At 36.5% G+C, this 15,155-nt stretch overlaps 2 protein-coding genes across 2 annotated transcripts; both read left to right on the plus strand.

The window, feature by feature from the left end:
* The first annotated feature begins 7,552 nt into the window (after window positions 1-7,552).
* LOC120212904 (AAA-ATPase ASD, mitochondrial-like) lies at window positions 7,553-9,224 on the plus strand. Its single transcript, XM_039211090.1, has one exon. The coding sequence runs from the start codon at window positions 7,586-7,588 to the stop codon at window positions 9,101-9,103; it is 1,518 nt and encodes a 505-aa protein (XP_039067021.1). The 5' UTR covers window positions 7,553-7,585; the 3' UTR covers window positions 9,104-9,224.
* Window positions 9,225-11,714: 2,490 nt separating this feature from the next.
* LOC120212975 (putative pentatricopeptide repeat-containing protein At3g01580) lies at window positions 11,715-13,826 on the plus strand. Its single transcript, XM_039211138.1, has one exon. The coding sequence runs from the start codon at window positions 11,715-11,717 to the stop codon at window positions 13,824-13,826; it is 2,112 nt and encodes a 703-aa protein (XP_039067069.1).
* The last annotated feature ends 1,329 nt before the right edge of the window (window positions 13,827-15,155 follow it).

Raw genomic sequence — 15,155 nt, forward strand, 5'->3', positions numbered from 1 at the left:
CGTTCGCAATCATATTAATGTCTATCGCAATGCGGAAATGACTATCGCAATGCGAAATGAAAATCGCAACGAGAGAATCGCAATGCGAAATGAAAATCGCAACGAGAGAATCGCAATGCGAAATGAAAATCGCAACGAGGGAATCGCAAAGCGAAATGAAAATCGCAACGCGAATTTAGTTTCGCGTTGCGATTTTAGTTTCGCGTTGCGATTTTCATTTCGCGTTGCGATTCTCTCGTTGCGATTTTCATTTCGCATTGCGATTCTCTCGTTGCGATTTTCATTTCGCATTGCGATAGTCATTTTTGCCTTCAACATAATACAGATTGAAATCAACAAAATCAACCATTACATTTCAATCAATTAAACAAGCACAAATAAGAATTATGTTCACATCAATTAAACAAATCAACTTTTACAAATCATCTTTTACAAATCAATTAAACAATCAAAAAATAAGCAATAATTCTTATTTCCTCATCTACTATTGAATCAACTTTTGCAGCCATACATCATTTTCACGCAGCTCACTTCTGAGATTAACCTGCATAAACCAAACATTTGCTCAAACAACACTTTCTACACATCTAAAACTTACAAACAACAAATTATTGAATTCTAGGTACTTAACCAAACATTTTCAAGCCACAAGCCTATAAACTTACCAATTGTTTATGGACATTTTTATAACGCGGATGCAGATAGGCAGCGTCTCGTATATATCGATCTAGCCATATAATGCCGAAACCACAAGCCTACTGCAGCTCTATCTCTATCGGTGGGAGGTAGATACTTTATACTTCTTGTGATCAAACGCTCCAATGCCAAGCATACGAGAGGACCACAATCCCCTCTGGGTCCTTTCGTTTATTGTGGTGCAGTCTCGTCTCTGCTAACTGTAATATTGAGCTTCTTTGGCTTCTTGTTTCCAGAACGAGTCCAATAATTTATCGCATCCAAGAATTTAGCCAAATGAGAGCTCCATCCCTTAATAATATCTCTTAAATCAACCAATGATATGTAATTTATCATGCTGTCATATACTATTGCCTTAAGGGATGGGAGCTGAAGCTCGACGAGAAGCCAATGTTTACGTTCCAAAACAGGGATAAACACTTGCAATCATAAGTAATAATTCATTCATTTGCGCACTTATTTATGAATACCTTTAAACTCAATCTAAAATAAATACTAACCTTATCGACCTCCCACCATGCAGGATAAAGTTTAGCTTGTCCATTGCCCAAAGCAAATGATTCATCTCGTTGATTCTTCAAGTGAACGGCGTTAAAATACGTCGGCATAAATGTATATCGTATATTTCTTTTATTTTCCTTAAGTTTCCTAATTATTAGAAGACGTGACACCCACGCATCGATATGCTATTTTACAAAAAAAATCATATATTAGTAACTTACATAAATTTAAAAAAAAATAATCAAATTAAAATATAAGAAAAAATAATACTTACCCCTCCATCGAAATAGCCATTGTCTTCGACCCCTAATAATACGCCCCACCAAGACCGATCAAGCAACAAATAGATATCATCGTTGAGCTTGCATATGTCAGTGAAACACCCCTGGCTCCGCTCATGTAGATAAAAATCAATTGCGGTCTTAGCCCAAAGGGTGTTATCCAGAATTGTGTCCGATAGTTGTCTCCTCTCCACTTCAGATACCGGTATGGTACTGGCCGGTAACTCATACGAGAGCCAACTTGAATCTATCATGTCCGACACGTCAGAGGGTTTCTCAAGAATCCTACATATGACGCCATGTGAATCGGGCTCTTGAATGGTGGGAGGGACCTCTTTAATGATGACAGTGGCCTCTTGAACGGTGGGAGGGGACTCTCGAGGAATGATAGGGGCCTCTTCAACGATAGGAGTGGACTCTTGAGGGATGACAGGCGAGTCGGGCTTCTTCTTGCGGTGTCTTCGCACTATTGGGGTGTACGGAGACTTAATAGAACGTGCACGCCGTCTGATGCGTGAACTCTGTCGTGCAATAAAAACCCGACGTAAAACATCCACCTTATCGGTCCGCTAAATAATTAAATACAAATATCAGTAAATAAACAGACATGATATTTAAACAGTGAAAACAAAGACAAATATGTTTCAAACTTGCATTGAATTCACCCAAGTCATTATTCTATCATAGTTCACAAAATGCATCAGATAACAAATGTTTCAAACTTGCAACACTGTCAACTTAGTATTTGTCTTTGTCTATTGGTTGAAGTAATGCAATTCATTCAAGTTTCAATTTACAGAAGAAGAATAGTTTCAATTGGCAGCAAACGAACAAATTTACTTTCAACCAAAAGACAAAACAAAGACAAATACTAACTTCACAGTGTTAAAGAATACACAGTTTAACAGAATTGGCAGCAACCGAACAAATTTACTTTCAACCAAAAGACAAAACAAAGACAAATACTAACTTCACAGTGTTAAAGAATACACAGTTTAGCAGAATTGACAGCAACCGAATAAATTTACTTCAACCAAAAGACAAAACAAAAGACAACTACTAACTTCACAGTGTTAATAAACAGTTTAGCAGTATTGGCAGCAACCGAATAAATTTACTAAGCAATCTAAGTGAAATGGTTAATCTAAGTGAAATTACGAGTAAATTTATCATCAAGTTAAATATGGAAAATCTTAAACTTACCTCGTTGCGCAGAGTATGAACCTCATTCTGCAACGATACTACCATCTCACGTAGAGCGGCAACCTCACCACGTAAAGTAGACACCTCCACACGCCATGCACCATCGTTATCGCGTAGAGTACCGATCTCCTCACGCAAGGCATTGACCTCATCACGTAACTCCCTTGACTCATCCCGTGGAGGTGGAGAACAAGGAGATAGAAGTCGTGGCATCTTTGTCGGTCGCCTATCATGAGGTGATGGTGGAGAAGAGGCTCGATGATGTGACGGGATAGGTGATGGCTCTTGTTGTAGAGGTGTATAGTCGGGTAGATCAGGTGATGGCTCTGGGTATGGCTCTCGAAGTGGAGGAAGTGGAGGCTGCTCATCATTCGTGCCATCAAAAAACGCTGACTAGCTTGCCACCAATCAGTGGAAAGCTCATCCTCCGTGGGTGTCAGTCTCATTAATGGAGTGTTGGCCTCCTAAAAATATAAAAACTCAAACAAAGTTAAACGTCTACTATTAATAACTTGTTTATATATGATAGTATTTGTGTTAACTTACATTATTTATTGTCGCATATGGTATTAAGTCTTCCCAATCCAACAGACGTTTCCTCTTCCAGGAAATAGCCATAGGAATATCATTTGAGGTTTTTAATGCATATGTCCGCATGCTGGGGAAAGCCTCGAATATCCAAATATACAAACAATATAATAACAAACATTAGTAATTGTTAAATAATTAATTATAATTTTGAAAACATTATATATAAATCCTTACCTTAAAGGCCCAAACAAAGCCTGACAAAGTGTATTTCGACCCATCGCCCCGCAAACTTTTGCGGTCATCAAAGGCAGACGACAACTTAGTCCAGGTAGCTTTCCATATATACGAACCCCACGGAAATAGATTTCATGCATTTAGGTCATCTACCAATAAGTTTAGCTCCTGAGGAATAGGTTGTCTGGCCTCTCTGCCTAAAAAGCCGGCATACAAAAGTAGTAGAAGGCATACTCGGACAACATCGACGTCATTCATCCGAGTAAAACCATCTTTTTTATTAAACAATTTCTTTATGTCGTCAACATGTAAGTTCGGCTTCTCTATTGACTCATCAGGAAAAACCCTGGATAACCATGATGGGCGGGTGATATGACGAGTGTACCGGCCTACATCATCGTGTCCGAATCGTAGACCAGTGATTAAGCAGAACTCCTTCCGCCCAAAACAAGTATACGCCGGTGGAAAATGAAACCATATCTCTTCCTCACCACGTTGTATACTGTCGGGTAGATCGCTAGTCATGGTCTGAAGCCACAAATGGGTCAAATTAGCATCTCCACCCGGATGTTGTACTCTCAGCCATGGCCCGAAGCAGGTTTCCTCAAACAATTTTCTTTGTGCAGGTGAAAGCTTCGAAGCAATTGTAGTGGCTAGGCTAACTTTATTCCTTAATGTCAATGAAGCCGAAAAAAATTTCTACAAAAACAATAAACATACCAAGTTAGATATACCAAAAACTACACTGTGAAGATATACAAAAAACAATAAACATAAATAGTAGTTTATTATTGAAACTAAAATTTGCAACACTGTTTTGTCTTTTGGTTGAAATGAAAATCGCAACGAGAGAATGAAAATCGCAACGCGGAAATGAAAATCGCAACGAGAAAATCGCAATGCGATTTTGGTTTCGCGTTGTGATTTTCATTTCGCGTTGCGATTATCTCGTTGCGATTTTCATTTCGCGTTGCGATAGTCATTTCCGCGTTGCGATTTTCATTCTCGAAACTATTCTTCTTCTGCATTACTTCAACCAAAAGACAAAACAAAGACAAATACTAACTTCACAAGGTTAAATACTAAACAGTTTAGCAGTATTGGCAGCAATCGAATGGATTTAATAAGAAATCTAAGTGAAATGGTTAATCTATTATTGAAATTACCAGTAAACTTATCATCAATTTCAATATGAAAAACCTAAAATAATGCAAAAATTTCAAAATAAAATAATTAAAAAAACTAACTCTCGGAGGTTGATTTTCCATTTCTGAATTATTGTGAGGGATTTCTGACCGTGAATGGTTGTGAGGGATTTCGCCGGCGATGGGGACGGAAATCTTCGGAGATGGGGACGAATTTCGCCGTAGAGAGTGAGAGATGGAGATGGGACCGAGTGTTGTGATTTTAGGTTTGAGGTTATGAGTTGCGATTACTGTGGACGGTTCAGTTTACGATATATTAAGAAAAAATTCGTGTTTGGAATTTGAAAAAAAATACGCGTTAATACGAATGGCGCTATGTAAATCGCATTGCGATAGTCAGATTCGCATTGCGATTTACGTATTTGCATTGCGATTTTCCTAATTCGCATTGCGATTTACTTAATCGCGTTGCGATTTACGTATTCGCATTGCGAATTATGAAAATCGCAACGCGAATACGTAAATCGCATTGCGATTTTGTATTATCGCGTTGCGATAGTCAGTATCGCATTGCGATTTACTTATTCGCATTGCGAATTGGGAAAATCGCAATGCGAAATTGGAAAATCGCATTGCGATAGTAATAATCGCGTTGCGATAGTAATAATCGCGTTGCGAATCTAGAAACTGATTTGCGATAATGGAGATCGCGTTGCGAATTAGCGATCGCATTGCGATTTTGTTGGTCATTTTGGCAAATCCGGAAAAAGTTAGTTAAAATCGTATATTATATGAGATTTTTGGTTACTGAGGTTATTTTCTCTTATTTTTAAATATAAAAAAAAAACTTGATCTAACATTGCAAACAACCTACATGCAACTGCCCGAAGCTTTTTCTATTAGACTCAATAAATGTGAAGTTTTATTTATTCAATGTTTGAATGATTTAAGAAGATTTTACTATTTTCTTAATCTAATAAGCCAGTGGTCGTTATCAACGCAGACCTACATAAAGATAAACAAAGCTAATACCAACTACTACAAACGTTGAATATTCGAAGGCCCCTGGAATTGATGGGAAATTGTAACTTGAACACCAAGTCATAAACAGTCATCCATTCACACACATAGAAAGCATTAACAAATTAAAGGGGCGGGGTCTTTAGTTTTTTATTTCCCTTTTTTTAATTGTTTGAAAGAATTATAAATTTATATCTATTTATAGTCCTTTCTAATATCGACAATACACGCATATACTACAGACATAACTATTGAAATTTAGTGAAGTTTAAATTAATCCTTATTTAATTTCAAGTGGATGCATAGATCAATGGGGAACTCGAACTTCCAATGTTATTGATTCATTTGATTTTAGTCCATTATCCATTAATTTTCATTAACCCCATTTTGTTCAAGTCTCTAACATGGCTGAGAGACTAAAATCGAATGGATCAATAATGTTAGGGACTAAAACGAACGGATTGATAATGTTAGGGACTATTTCCCCTTAATTTTTAAATTGATGACCAAAATCGATCAGATCAAAAACATAAGTAACTGTCTATATAATTTACCCTTTTATGTAATATAAAAAGAATCAGAATGGTTTCTATTACTGACTAAACCTATTCTACTATTTATCCCTTCTCATCAACCTTAGAACATATTTTCCCTATCCTTTTGATTTTTTTCTTCTTTGTTTGATAGGCGGAGATGACATTAGTTTTAGTGTTGGTCGTCCATCGTCTATACTTAATGTTTCTTTATTTTTTATATTGTATTTTGTTTTGTAATTTTCAATAATTTTACCTCTATGACACGTTTGCTTTTGTATTTTGGCACCTTTTCGGTCGGTTGATTGTTAGTTTTTATTTTGTTTAATGTTCTTAAAGTTGGATTTGATGATATCTATCGACTGATCAAGCAGGTGTTTATTTGTTATTTTGTTGATCTTCTCTATTGGACCCTCGTTTCTTTAAATTTTAGATAGATTTTCATTTTTTCTATATACAATCCTTATATTACTTTAAGGGGACGTTTGGTTCGCAGAAAAGATCATTATTAAGGGGAATGATATTTTCTGGAATTGTAATCCTTGTGTTTGGATCATGGAAAAGATCACTATCAAGTAGTAACTTATTATTAATAGTAGCACTTTTGGGTTAAAATGGTGGGAAATGTCATTACTTCCAAATTCTTAGGTAATGAATAATTCCCACCATTTTGGACATAAATACCCTTGACATAATAAATTTTTTCATGTATATCCTTCTTAATTCTCATTCTTGGTGTTTTACTCAAAAATATAAACTTAATAATAATAATAATATACAAAGAGTTTAATATAGTAAAATATTAATACATTTATGTAGTTAATATTAATTTATATTTTTAATATTTAGTATATTAATTATTTTATAATTTTACGAGGTGAAAATATTTTTATGATAAAAATATAATTATTTAAAATAATATTTAATTTTGAATTAATAAACCAAACAATTTAATACAATATTACCAAAGTAAAGTTACATTTTAATCTTATTCCCAAAAGACTTAAACTTTAAGTATCAAACTTTAAATCCTAAATTTCAAATCTCCAACTCTAAACCCTAAATTCTTATCTTAACTTTCGTGAATCAAACCTCAAAGTTATACATGAGCAACATGCAAATGCAATATTGTCTTTAGCAAGTTGCTAAAGGGTGCTTAATTTGCCTAATAGTTTCCTCCATTTTCTTAATCTAATAAGCCAGCAGTAGTCGTTAATGGCGGCATAGATAGAGACAAACAACTCTACTAAGGTCGAATAAACAAAGACCAAATGACTACTTTCGAAATTGCATAGAAACTTCCTGCAGGGATCGCGTGGAAAATCACTAACTTCAACAACAAGTTATAAGTCATAACCACTTCTCCATTTCCTTCTCGATATATATATATATAGGGAAATTGAAGTTCTTAAACACTTGAACTAAGTTGCAGAAAAAAAAAATGGTGATGATGGGAGAAATGTGGAACTTAGGGTCCACCATGGGTACTTTGATGCTTGTTTATACCCTCTTCAGGCAGTTTTTTCCTCATCATCTTCAGCTCTATTTCGAAAAATATTTCAGAAAAGTTAGTGGTTTTATATATCCTTACGTAGAAATTACCTTCGATGAGTTCGCCGGCGACTTTTTTAAGCGCAATGAAGCCTATTCGGCGATTAAATCTTATCTCGGCGACAAGTCGTCGGCGTCGGCGAAGCGTCTCAAGGCCAACGTCGTGAAAGATACTGAATCCGTGGTCCTTTCCATGGATTATAACGAAGAAGTCACCGATAAATTTGAAGGCGTTAAAGTTTGGTGGTCGGCGAACAGAACTCTTCCCAGCACTCAACGGATTTCATGGTTTTCCGATGACGATGAGAAGAGATCTTACACGCTTACGGTGCATAAACGCCATCGGGAATTGATCACGCGGTCTTATATTGGTTATGTGTTGAAGGAAGGGAAGGAAAGGGCGACGAGGAACCGGCGGCGGAAGCTCTATTCGAACAATCCGAGCCATGATTGGCATGGATATCGGAGGAGCAAGTGGAGTGATGTACCGTTCGAACATCCGGCGACGTTCGATACGTTGGCGATGGATTCGAATTTGAAAGAGGAGATCAAGAACGATTTGATCAAGTTTAGTACTGCAAAGGACTATTATGTTCGGATAGGGAAGGCTTGGAAACGTGGATACCTTCTTTACGGTCCTCCCGGGACCGGGAAATCTTCGATGATTGCCGCGATGGCGAACCTATTGGATTATGATGTTTACGATCTCGAACTCACTGCGGTGAAGGAGAACGCGGAGTTGAGAAGGCTTTTGCTCGATACGTCGAATAAATCGGTGGTGGTGATCGAGGATATCGATTGCTCCCTCGATCTCACGGGCCAAAGGGAGAGAAATAAAACGGAGAAAGACAAAAAAGACGAAGATCGATCGGACCCGATCACGAAAAAGATCAAAGAAGACGAGAAAACAGAAAGTAAGGTCACATTATCGGGGCTTTTGAATTGCATCGACGGATTATGGTCGTCTTGCGGAGGCGAAAGGATCATTGTTTTCACAACAAATTATGTGGAGAAACTCGATCCGGCATTGATAAGGAGAGGAAGAATGGATAAACACATTGAACTGTCTTATTGCTGCTTCGATGCGTTCAAGGTGTTCGCCAAGAACTACCTGGAGATCGATTCTCATTCGTTGTTTGGCGAAATCGAAACATTGTTGGGCGAAACCGAAATGACTCCGGCCGATGTTGCGGAGAATTTGATGCCGAAATCGAACAATGACGAAGTTGAAACTTGTTTAAGCCGATTGATCGAAGCTCTTAACGATGCAAAGAAGAAGAAGAAGGCAGAGGATGAAGCTCGTTTAATGGCGGAGAAAAAAGAAGAAGAAAACAAGGAAGTGAAAGAAAATGGGGTGGCAACGGCTGCCGATGAAGTGAAAGAAAATGGTGTCACCGTCAGCCATTAGTATATGAATTGATCAATGTTCTTATTGTTATTTGTATTGGTTTGTGTTTAGCTGGTGGAGATAGATTTGTTTAAAAAATAAGATTTTAAATCCATGTAGTGATGTGTATAGACATAGTGTATTGAATTCGATCGTAAATTTAGAATTTATTAATCCTTCTTACCTTTGATTAATCAAGTCATGTGGAGATGATAATTTAACCCCAAATCGATAGATTATAACTTGATCTGATTCGATAGAGTCCGTTTTTAAAAAGAATCAAGTTTGGTCAGGGTCAGATTTTATAAAAAAGTGATATCGATCGATTCGGGTTATTATGGAGGGTGAAAACACTCCGACCCCGAGCATGAAAATAAAAGAATGACATAAATTATGGATCACTTAATTATATATTCAAACCATGTTTTAATTATTAAGTTTTTAAAGATTTATAAAATAATTATTAAATTGATGCTGGTTTGTTCTTTTATACTTTGTTAACTTGGTGTTCAAGTTACAATTTCCCAACAAGACAATCATATTGTCACTTTTTTTGTAATAGAAAGGGCCTATGATAATAGGCTAAACACTAAATATTAGTGGCTCGGTGAAGGGTTCGAGCATCAACATAAAGCAGGTCGGTGACTTCAACCGGGTGGAGTAGGCTGAAGTGCTGGGAAGGGGCGAGCTTGGCGAGACGGGCAGCAACTTTTTTTTCTGTTGGAAGGATCCATTGAAATTGGACCTCCCACGCACGAGAGCTTAATCTAGAAATTTCTCGGACTAGTGAGAGGTGATTGTGTTCAGAGTTGGTAGCAGAGAGAAGCATGATGACCTTCATAGATTCCCCAGAACTCAGCCTGGAGGACGAAGCTTACTCCAATATTCTAGTAATACTCGTATTCCACGCAACATTGAGTCCTTCATAGCATTGTCACCTTTTATTTAGTTACAGAGAGATCCACTAGATTAGTGGTTAGGACGGTCTAGCATATGAGCCGGGTCATCATTGAGGACATGTTGAACTTCCTGAGGAGTTCGAGTAATCGGTATGAGCTCCATATTCCTGTGATAGCCCAAGTGAGCAAGACAATCGGCGAGTCTATTCACTTCACTAGATTAGTGGTTATTGCTGTTAGGACAAAGGCTGTTCAAACTGTGAGTGATTACAGTTGTAACGGTCGCCATGTTTTTACTCGGACAAGGGAGCTGCAGAGGCCACTCGTTGGTTCGATTTTACAGAGTATGTGGGGAGTGACGCCGACTCATTTGATATGGAGCCCTACACATGATAGTACGCTGGTGGATTACACATGGAGTGTTGGTCAAACACCTTTTGGACCATTTTCAGAGGTTTCTACATTGTCCTTCGTGCAGAAGGATGCGGCTCGGAGAAATTTTATTTTGACGTCATTGAATTACAGTATAATGGGTGCTATTGATGCACATGGTGGAGATAGAAATCTTCTTTAAACAGAAGCAGCATGTTGAGTTCATACAGAGGTGGCACTTGTTCAAGTACAAGCTGGACAAAACAGTTTCGGCTCTGTCACATTTTGACTTCGACATGTCATTCTATTACTTGAAGTCCTCAGATCATGATCTCTATGCTATTCATGATCTTGTTTACAGTACATCACAAGAAATCGAAGCATCACTTATTTGTTTCAAGGACCTCAATAAAATACCATTGTCTCAGCTCGAGTTTGTCTTGAAATGAATTTGAACTGTTCGAGTTCGGACCGACCTCGATCAAATACAAGTTTAAGCCCGAGTTTGATTTGAAATATAATTGAACTATTCGAATTTGATTCGATTAAGCTTGTTTATGCTATTTACATGCTCAAACTCGAGTTCGAGTTTGAACTAGTCCTACACATTTTTTATAAATTGGTGCCAATTTCAATACTAAAATAGGCCAACGAAACCTTTTGAAAGTTATTTTGAATCAAAAGTAAAAGAAGAGTTGAAAAATGGGTAGTAGAAGCCAATCAAATTAGTACAAATTAATTCGGTTTAATTAAATATATAAACACTTTGAAAATTCAATTAATTCTTTTGATTTATAATCGATTATTTGAACGCTGATTATTACTTGTTACGGTTCAAAATAGAAGCCCATGACCAATTGACCACAATCATACGCAGAAATGAGTATGAGATCCGAACTCGACGGATTTTGACCCGATCTGATCAAGTCGAATTTTTTTAAAAAAAATCGAGTTCTAGTAGATTTTTTTAGAGGTTATATTTGGATCGGGTGAAGTTCAGGTTTAAAGTGAAAAATACTCAATCTAAAAAATATAATTTTAACTTATATTTTTAGGGGTAATTATAATAATATGTTAATATATATATATATATATATATATATATTTCAATTAAATATCTATTTTATCGAATAAAAGTAATATTTTTAATAGATATATTATTTCGGGTCGGATTTAGATTTAATTTCAAAAGGATGGATCAGGTTTTGATTGGGTGGAATGTGTATAATTTTTTGATCGAATCGGATGAATAAAAACCCGACACGATCCCTAATCATACGAACCTCGACTTGATTCATTCGGTTATAAAAGCTTGTAATTTTTATTTTTGTCAGTAAATTAGGATTCCATCATTTTTTTACATGAAAAGGAGGGAACTTTTGGTCAGTTTATGCAAAGCATGTAACGATGGGAAATCAACAGCAAACTTACATTCACAAATTCTCAAAACTGGGTTTTCCCACGATAGTTATCTCACCACAAAGATCACTTCTTTGTATGCAAGCTTTAGTTCCATTGAAGATGCTCAAAAACTGTTCGATGAAACGCCTCAAAGAACTGTTTATCTGTGGAACTCAATTCTTAGAGCTTATTCAAAGCATAAGCAATGGAGAAAAACTTGGGTTTTGTTCAAAAACATGGTATCTGATGAAAAAGGGGTGAAAGATGTGCCTGATAATTATACTCTGGCTATAGTTTTAAAGGCTTGTGCAGAGTTGCAGCTGCTTAAACAAGGGAAGATTTTACATGGTTATTTGTTGAAACATGAAAAGATTAGATTGGACTTGTTTGTGGGTTCCGCTTTGATCGAGTTTTACTCGAAATGTGGTGAAATGAGTGATGCTTCCAAAGTTTTTGATGAGTTTGAGAAACCTGATGTTGTTTTATGGACTTCAGTGGTAAGTGGGTATGAGCAGAACGATTGTTTTGAAAAAGCTGTAGCTTTTTTCTCAAGAATGGTAGTCGAGGAGGGCATCGATCCGGATCGTGTAACGCTCGTTAGTTTAGTTTCGGCCTGCGCTAAGTTGATGAATCTTAAGCTCGGCAAAAGTGTGCATGGCTTTGTTATTAGGAGAGGGTTTGAAAATGAATTATCTTTGGTTAATGCATTGTTGAATTTGTATGCAAAGACAGGTATAGTAAAAGCAGCAGAAGATTTGTTTAAGATGATAGAAGGGAAAGATGTTGTAACATGGAGCGCGATGATTGGTTGCTATTCTCATAACGGAGCTTCTGTCAAAGCATTGGAGCTTTTCAACGAAATGATCAACAAGAGATGTCAACCGAACACGGTTACTGTCGTTAGTGCACTGCAAGCGTGTGCTGTTGCCTGCGATTTAGATGAGGGTCGGAGGATTCATGAACTCGTAACTGAGAGAGGTTTTGATTTAGAAGTCTCGGTTTCAACCGCTCTGATCGATATGTACATGAAGTGCTTGTCACCTGATGAAGCTGTTAATGTCTTTAGCAGAATGCCCTGGAAAGATGTAGTAGCTTGGGTTGCTTTGTTGAGCGGTTATGCTCTAAACGGGATGGCTTATAAGTCTATCGGGATCTTCAGAGATATGCTGTCTAGTGGAATCCAACCTGATGCTGTTTCTATGGTAAAGATTCTTGCTTCTTCTTCGGAGTTCGGTATTTTTCGCCAAGCCGTATGCCTTCACGGTTACGTCACCAGAAACGGCTTCGATAACAATGCTTTCGTTGGGGCTTCTCTCATAGAGTTGTACTCAAAATGTGGCAGCTTGGATTATGCAATAAAAGTGTTTGAAGGAATCATGGACAAGGATGTTGTTCTATGGAGTGCTATGATTTCCGGCCTCGGAATCCACGGACAAGGCAAAGAATCATTAAAGTTATTTAACCAGATGGTCAAGAGCTCGACATCTAAGCCGAACCATGTCACGTTCGTATCCATTTTATCTGCCTGTAGCCATGCAGGTTTACTTTCGGAGGGGATCGAAATATTCCATACGATGGTAAATAATTACGGATTGGATACTGGCTCAGAGCATTACGGCATAGTTGTCGATCTCCTCGGCCGTACCGGAGAGTTAGACAAAGCCGTGGACATTATCAACCGAATGCCAATTCCGGTTGAGCCACATGTTTGGGGTGCCTTGCTCGCCGCATGTCGGACTCATCACAATGTCGAGATAGGTGAGCTAGCAGCGAAGAATCTACTCGGCTTAGACTCTAACCATGCAGGCTATTATATTTTGTTATCCAATATGTATGCTGTTGATGGTAAGTGGGGCAATTTGGCACAAATTAGAACATTAATAAAGGAGAAAGGGTTGAAGAAGATGACAGGGCAAAGCATGGTCGAGATAAGGAACGAAATCCATAGCTTTGTTGCTGATGATAAGCTTCATCCTGAATGTGACAAGATTTATGAACTTTTGGGACAATTGGGGGTGATTATGAGATTGCAACTAGAACATGTTTCCGGAATTCTTTCAACGTATTATTGACGTAATACTTTCACATGTGTTTAATTATTGATAAAATATTTTTGTTGGTATACCTCGAAGGTTCTACATTATTCTGAGTGTGATATAGACTGAGGAAGTTTAAATAGCGACAGTCTAATTTAGGGTCAAAAAATGATGATTTTCGACGCAATTAAAAAAGTGATAAAAATAATTATAGGTTAGATGCAACCTAAAATGTTACACTTTTTTTGAACATTTTATGTTGAATAAAAAATGTTGTCTTCTTCTTAACATTTTCGGTTGACTTTTTTTAAACCGACAATTGCAATGTCAATACCTAGCCTTTCCATAACTTTGTAATATTTAGTTTTACACAGATTTAAGACCGATAGATGCATACAAATAAACAATTTAGATTAACAGTAAAAAATGAGAAAAAAAATCACTAAAAAAAGAGTTAATCTCAGTCTTCTAATTTCACTAATCTAACGATATTAAATTTATATAAAACTAAAATAAAATTACACTATATAAGTCACAATTCATGGCCTCTCTTAATTGTGCCAGTAAGCTCCAAAAAGCATATAAGTCCATGATTAACATAGGCTATAATTGAAAAGTCTACCAATTTGATGGAATATCATCTCATAAAAATATATTGGATAAACTACGCATTTAATACTTAAACTATTAATTTTAATCCCAACGTTTTATTTTGGAGCGAAAAGTCTACCACCGTTTGCTCAAATGGTCACTTAGCCCCTATCATTTTTTGGAGCATTTTAACTCCCAACGTTTTATTTTGGAGCGAAATACCCTTGAGTGGTTCGAAATCGTTAATTGAATAACAATCAACGCTTTCTATTGATGTGATAGATTCACGTATGATGCCACATCATCAAAAAAAATTAAACTACTTTTAAATATATTTTTATAAGTGTATATGTAATCAATTATAATCATAGTTTACTATAAAAATATTTTTTATTGAAGTGATAGTACACATGGACTTGTCGTATCCGTATGAAACATTAACAATTAGTCAACTATCAATTTTCATTCAACCAGGAGACATTTTGCTCTAAAATAAAACGTTGAGAGCTAAAATGCTCCAAAAAAATATATGGGGCAAAGTGACTATTTGTGCAAATTGATTATTCTGTAAAATGTTAGGGCCTTTTTTACCTTAAAATAAAATATTGGGGCTAAAATAGAATAAGAGATAAAATGATCATTTTGACAAATATTAGGGGCTAATTTTGATATTATACCTTTTTATATGATGTATCTATCAATTGATTACAAGGAAAACTAAACCTTGAAAGTAAGAAAATGAGAGTTTAAATTAAACTGTGTCCTAAATTCCCC

The sequence above is a fragment of the Hibiscus syriacus genome, unplaced genomic scaffold (genome assembly GCF_006381635.1).
Source record: "Hibiscus syriacus cultivar Baekdansim isolate YM2019G1 unplaced genomic scaffold, ASM638163v2 tig00110017_pilon, whole genome shotgun sequence".
Taxonomy (NCBI): Eukaryota; Viridiplantae; Streptophyta; class Magnoliopsida; order Malvales; family Malvaceae; genus Hibiscus; species Hibiscus syriacus.

What these genes read in the sequence shown, in the direction of transcription:
- LOC120212904 (XM_039211090.1), top strand. Translation starts at nt 7,586, where the DNA reads ATGGTGATGATGGGAGAAATGTGGAACTTAGGGTCCACCATGGGTACT.
- LOC120212975 (XM_039211138.1), top strand. Translation starts at nt 11,715, where the DNA reads ATGAAAAGGAGGGAACTTTTGGTCAGTTTATGCAAAGCATGTAACGAT.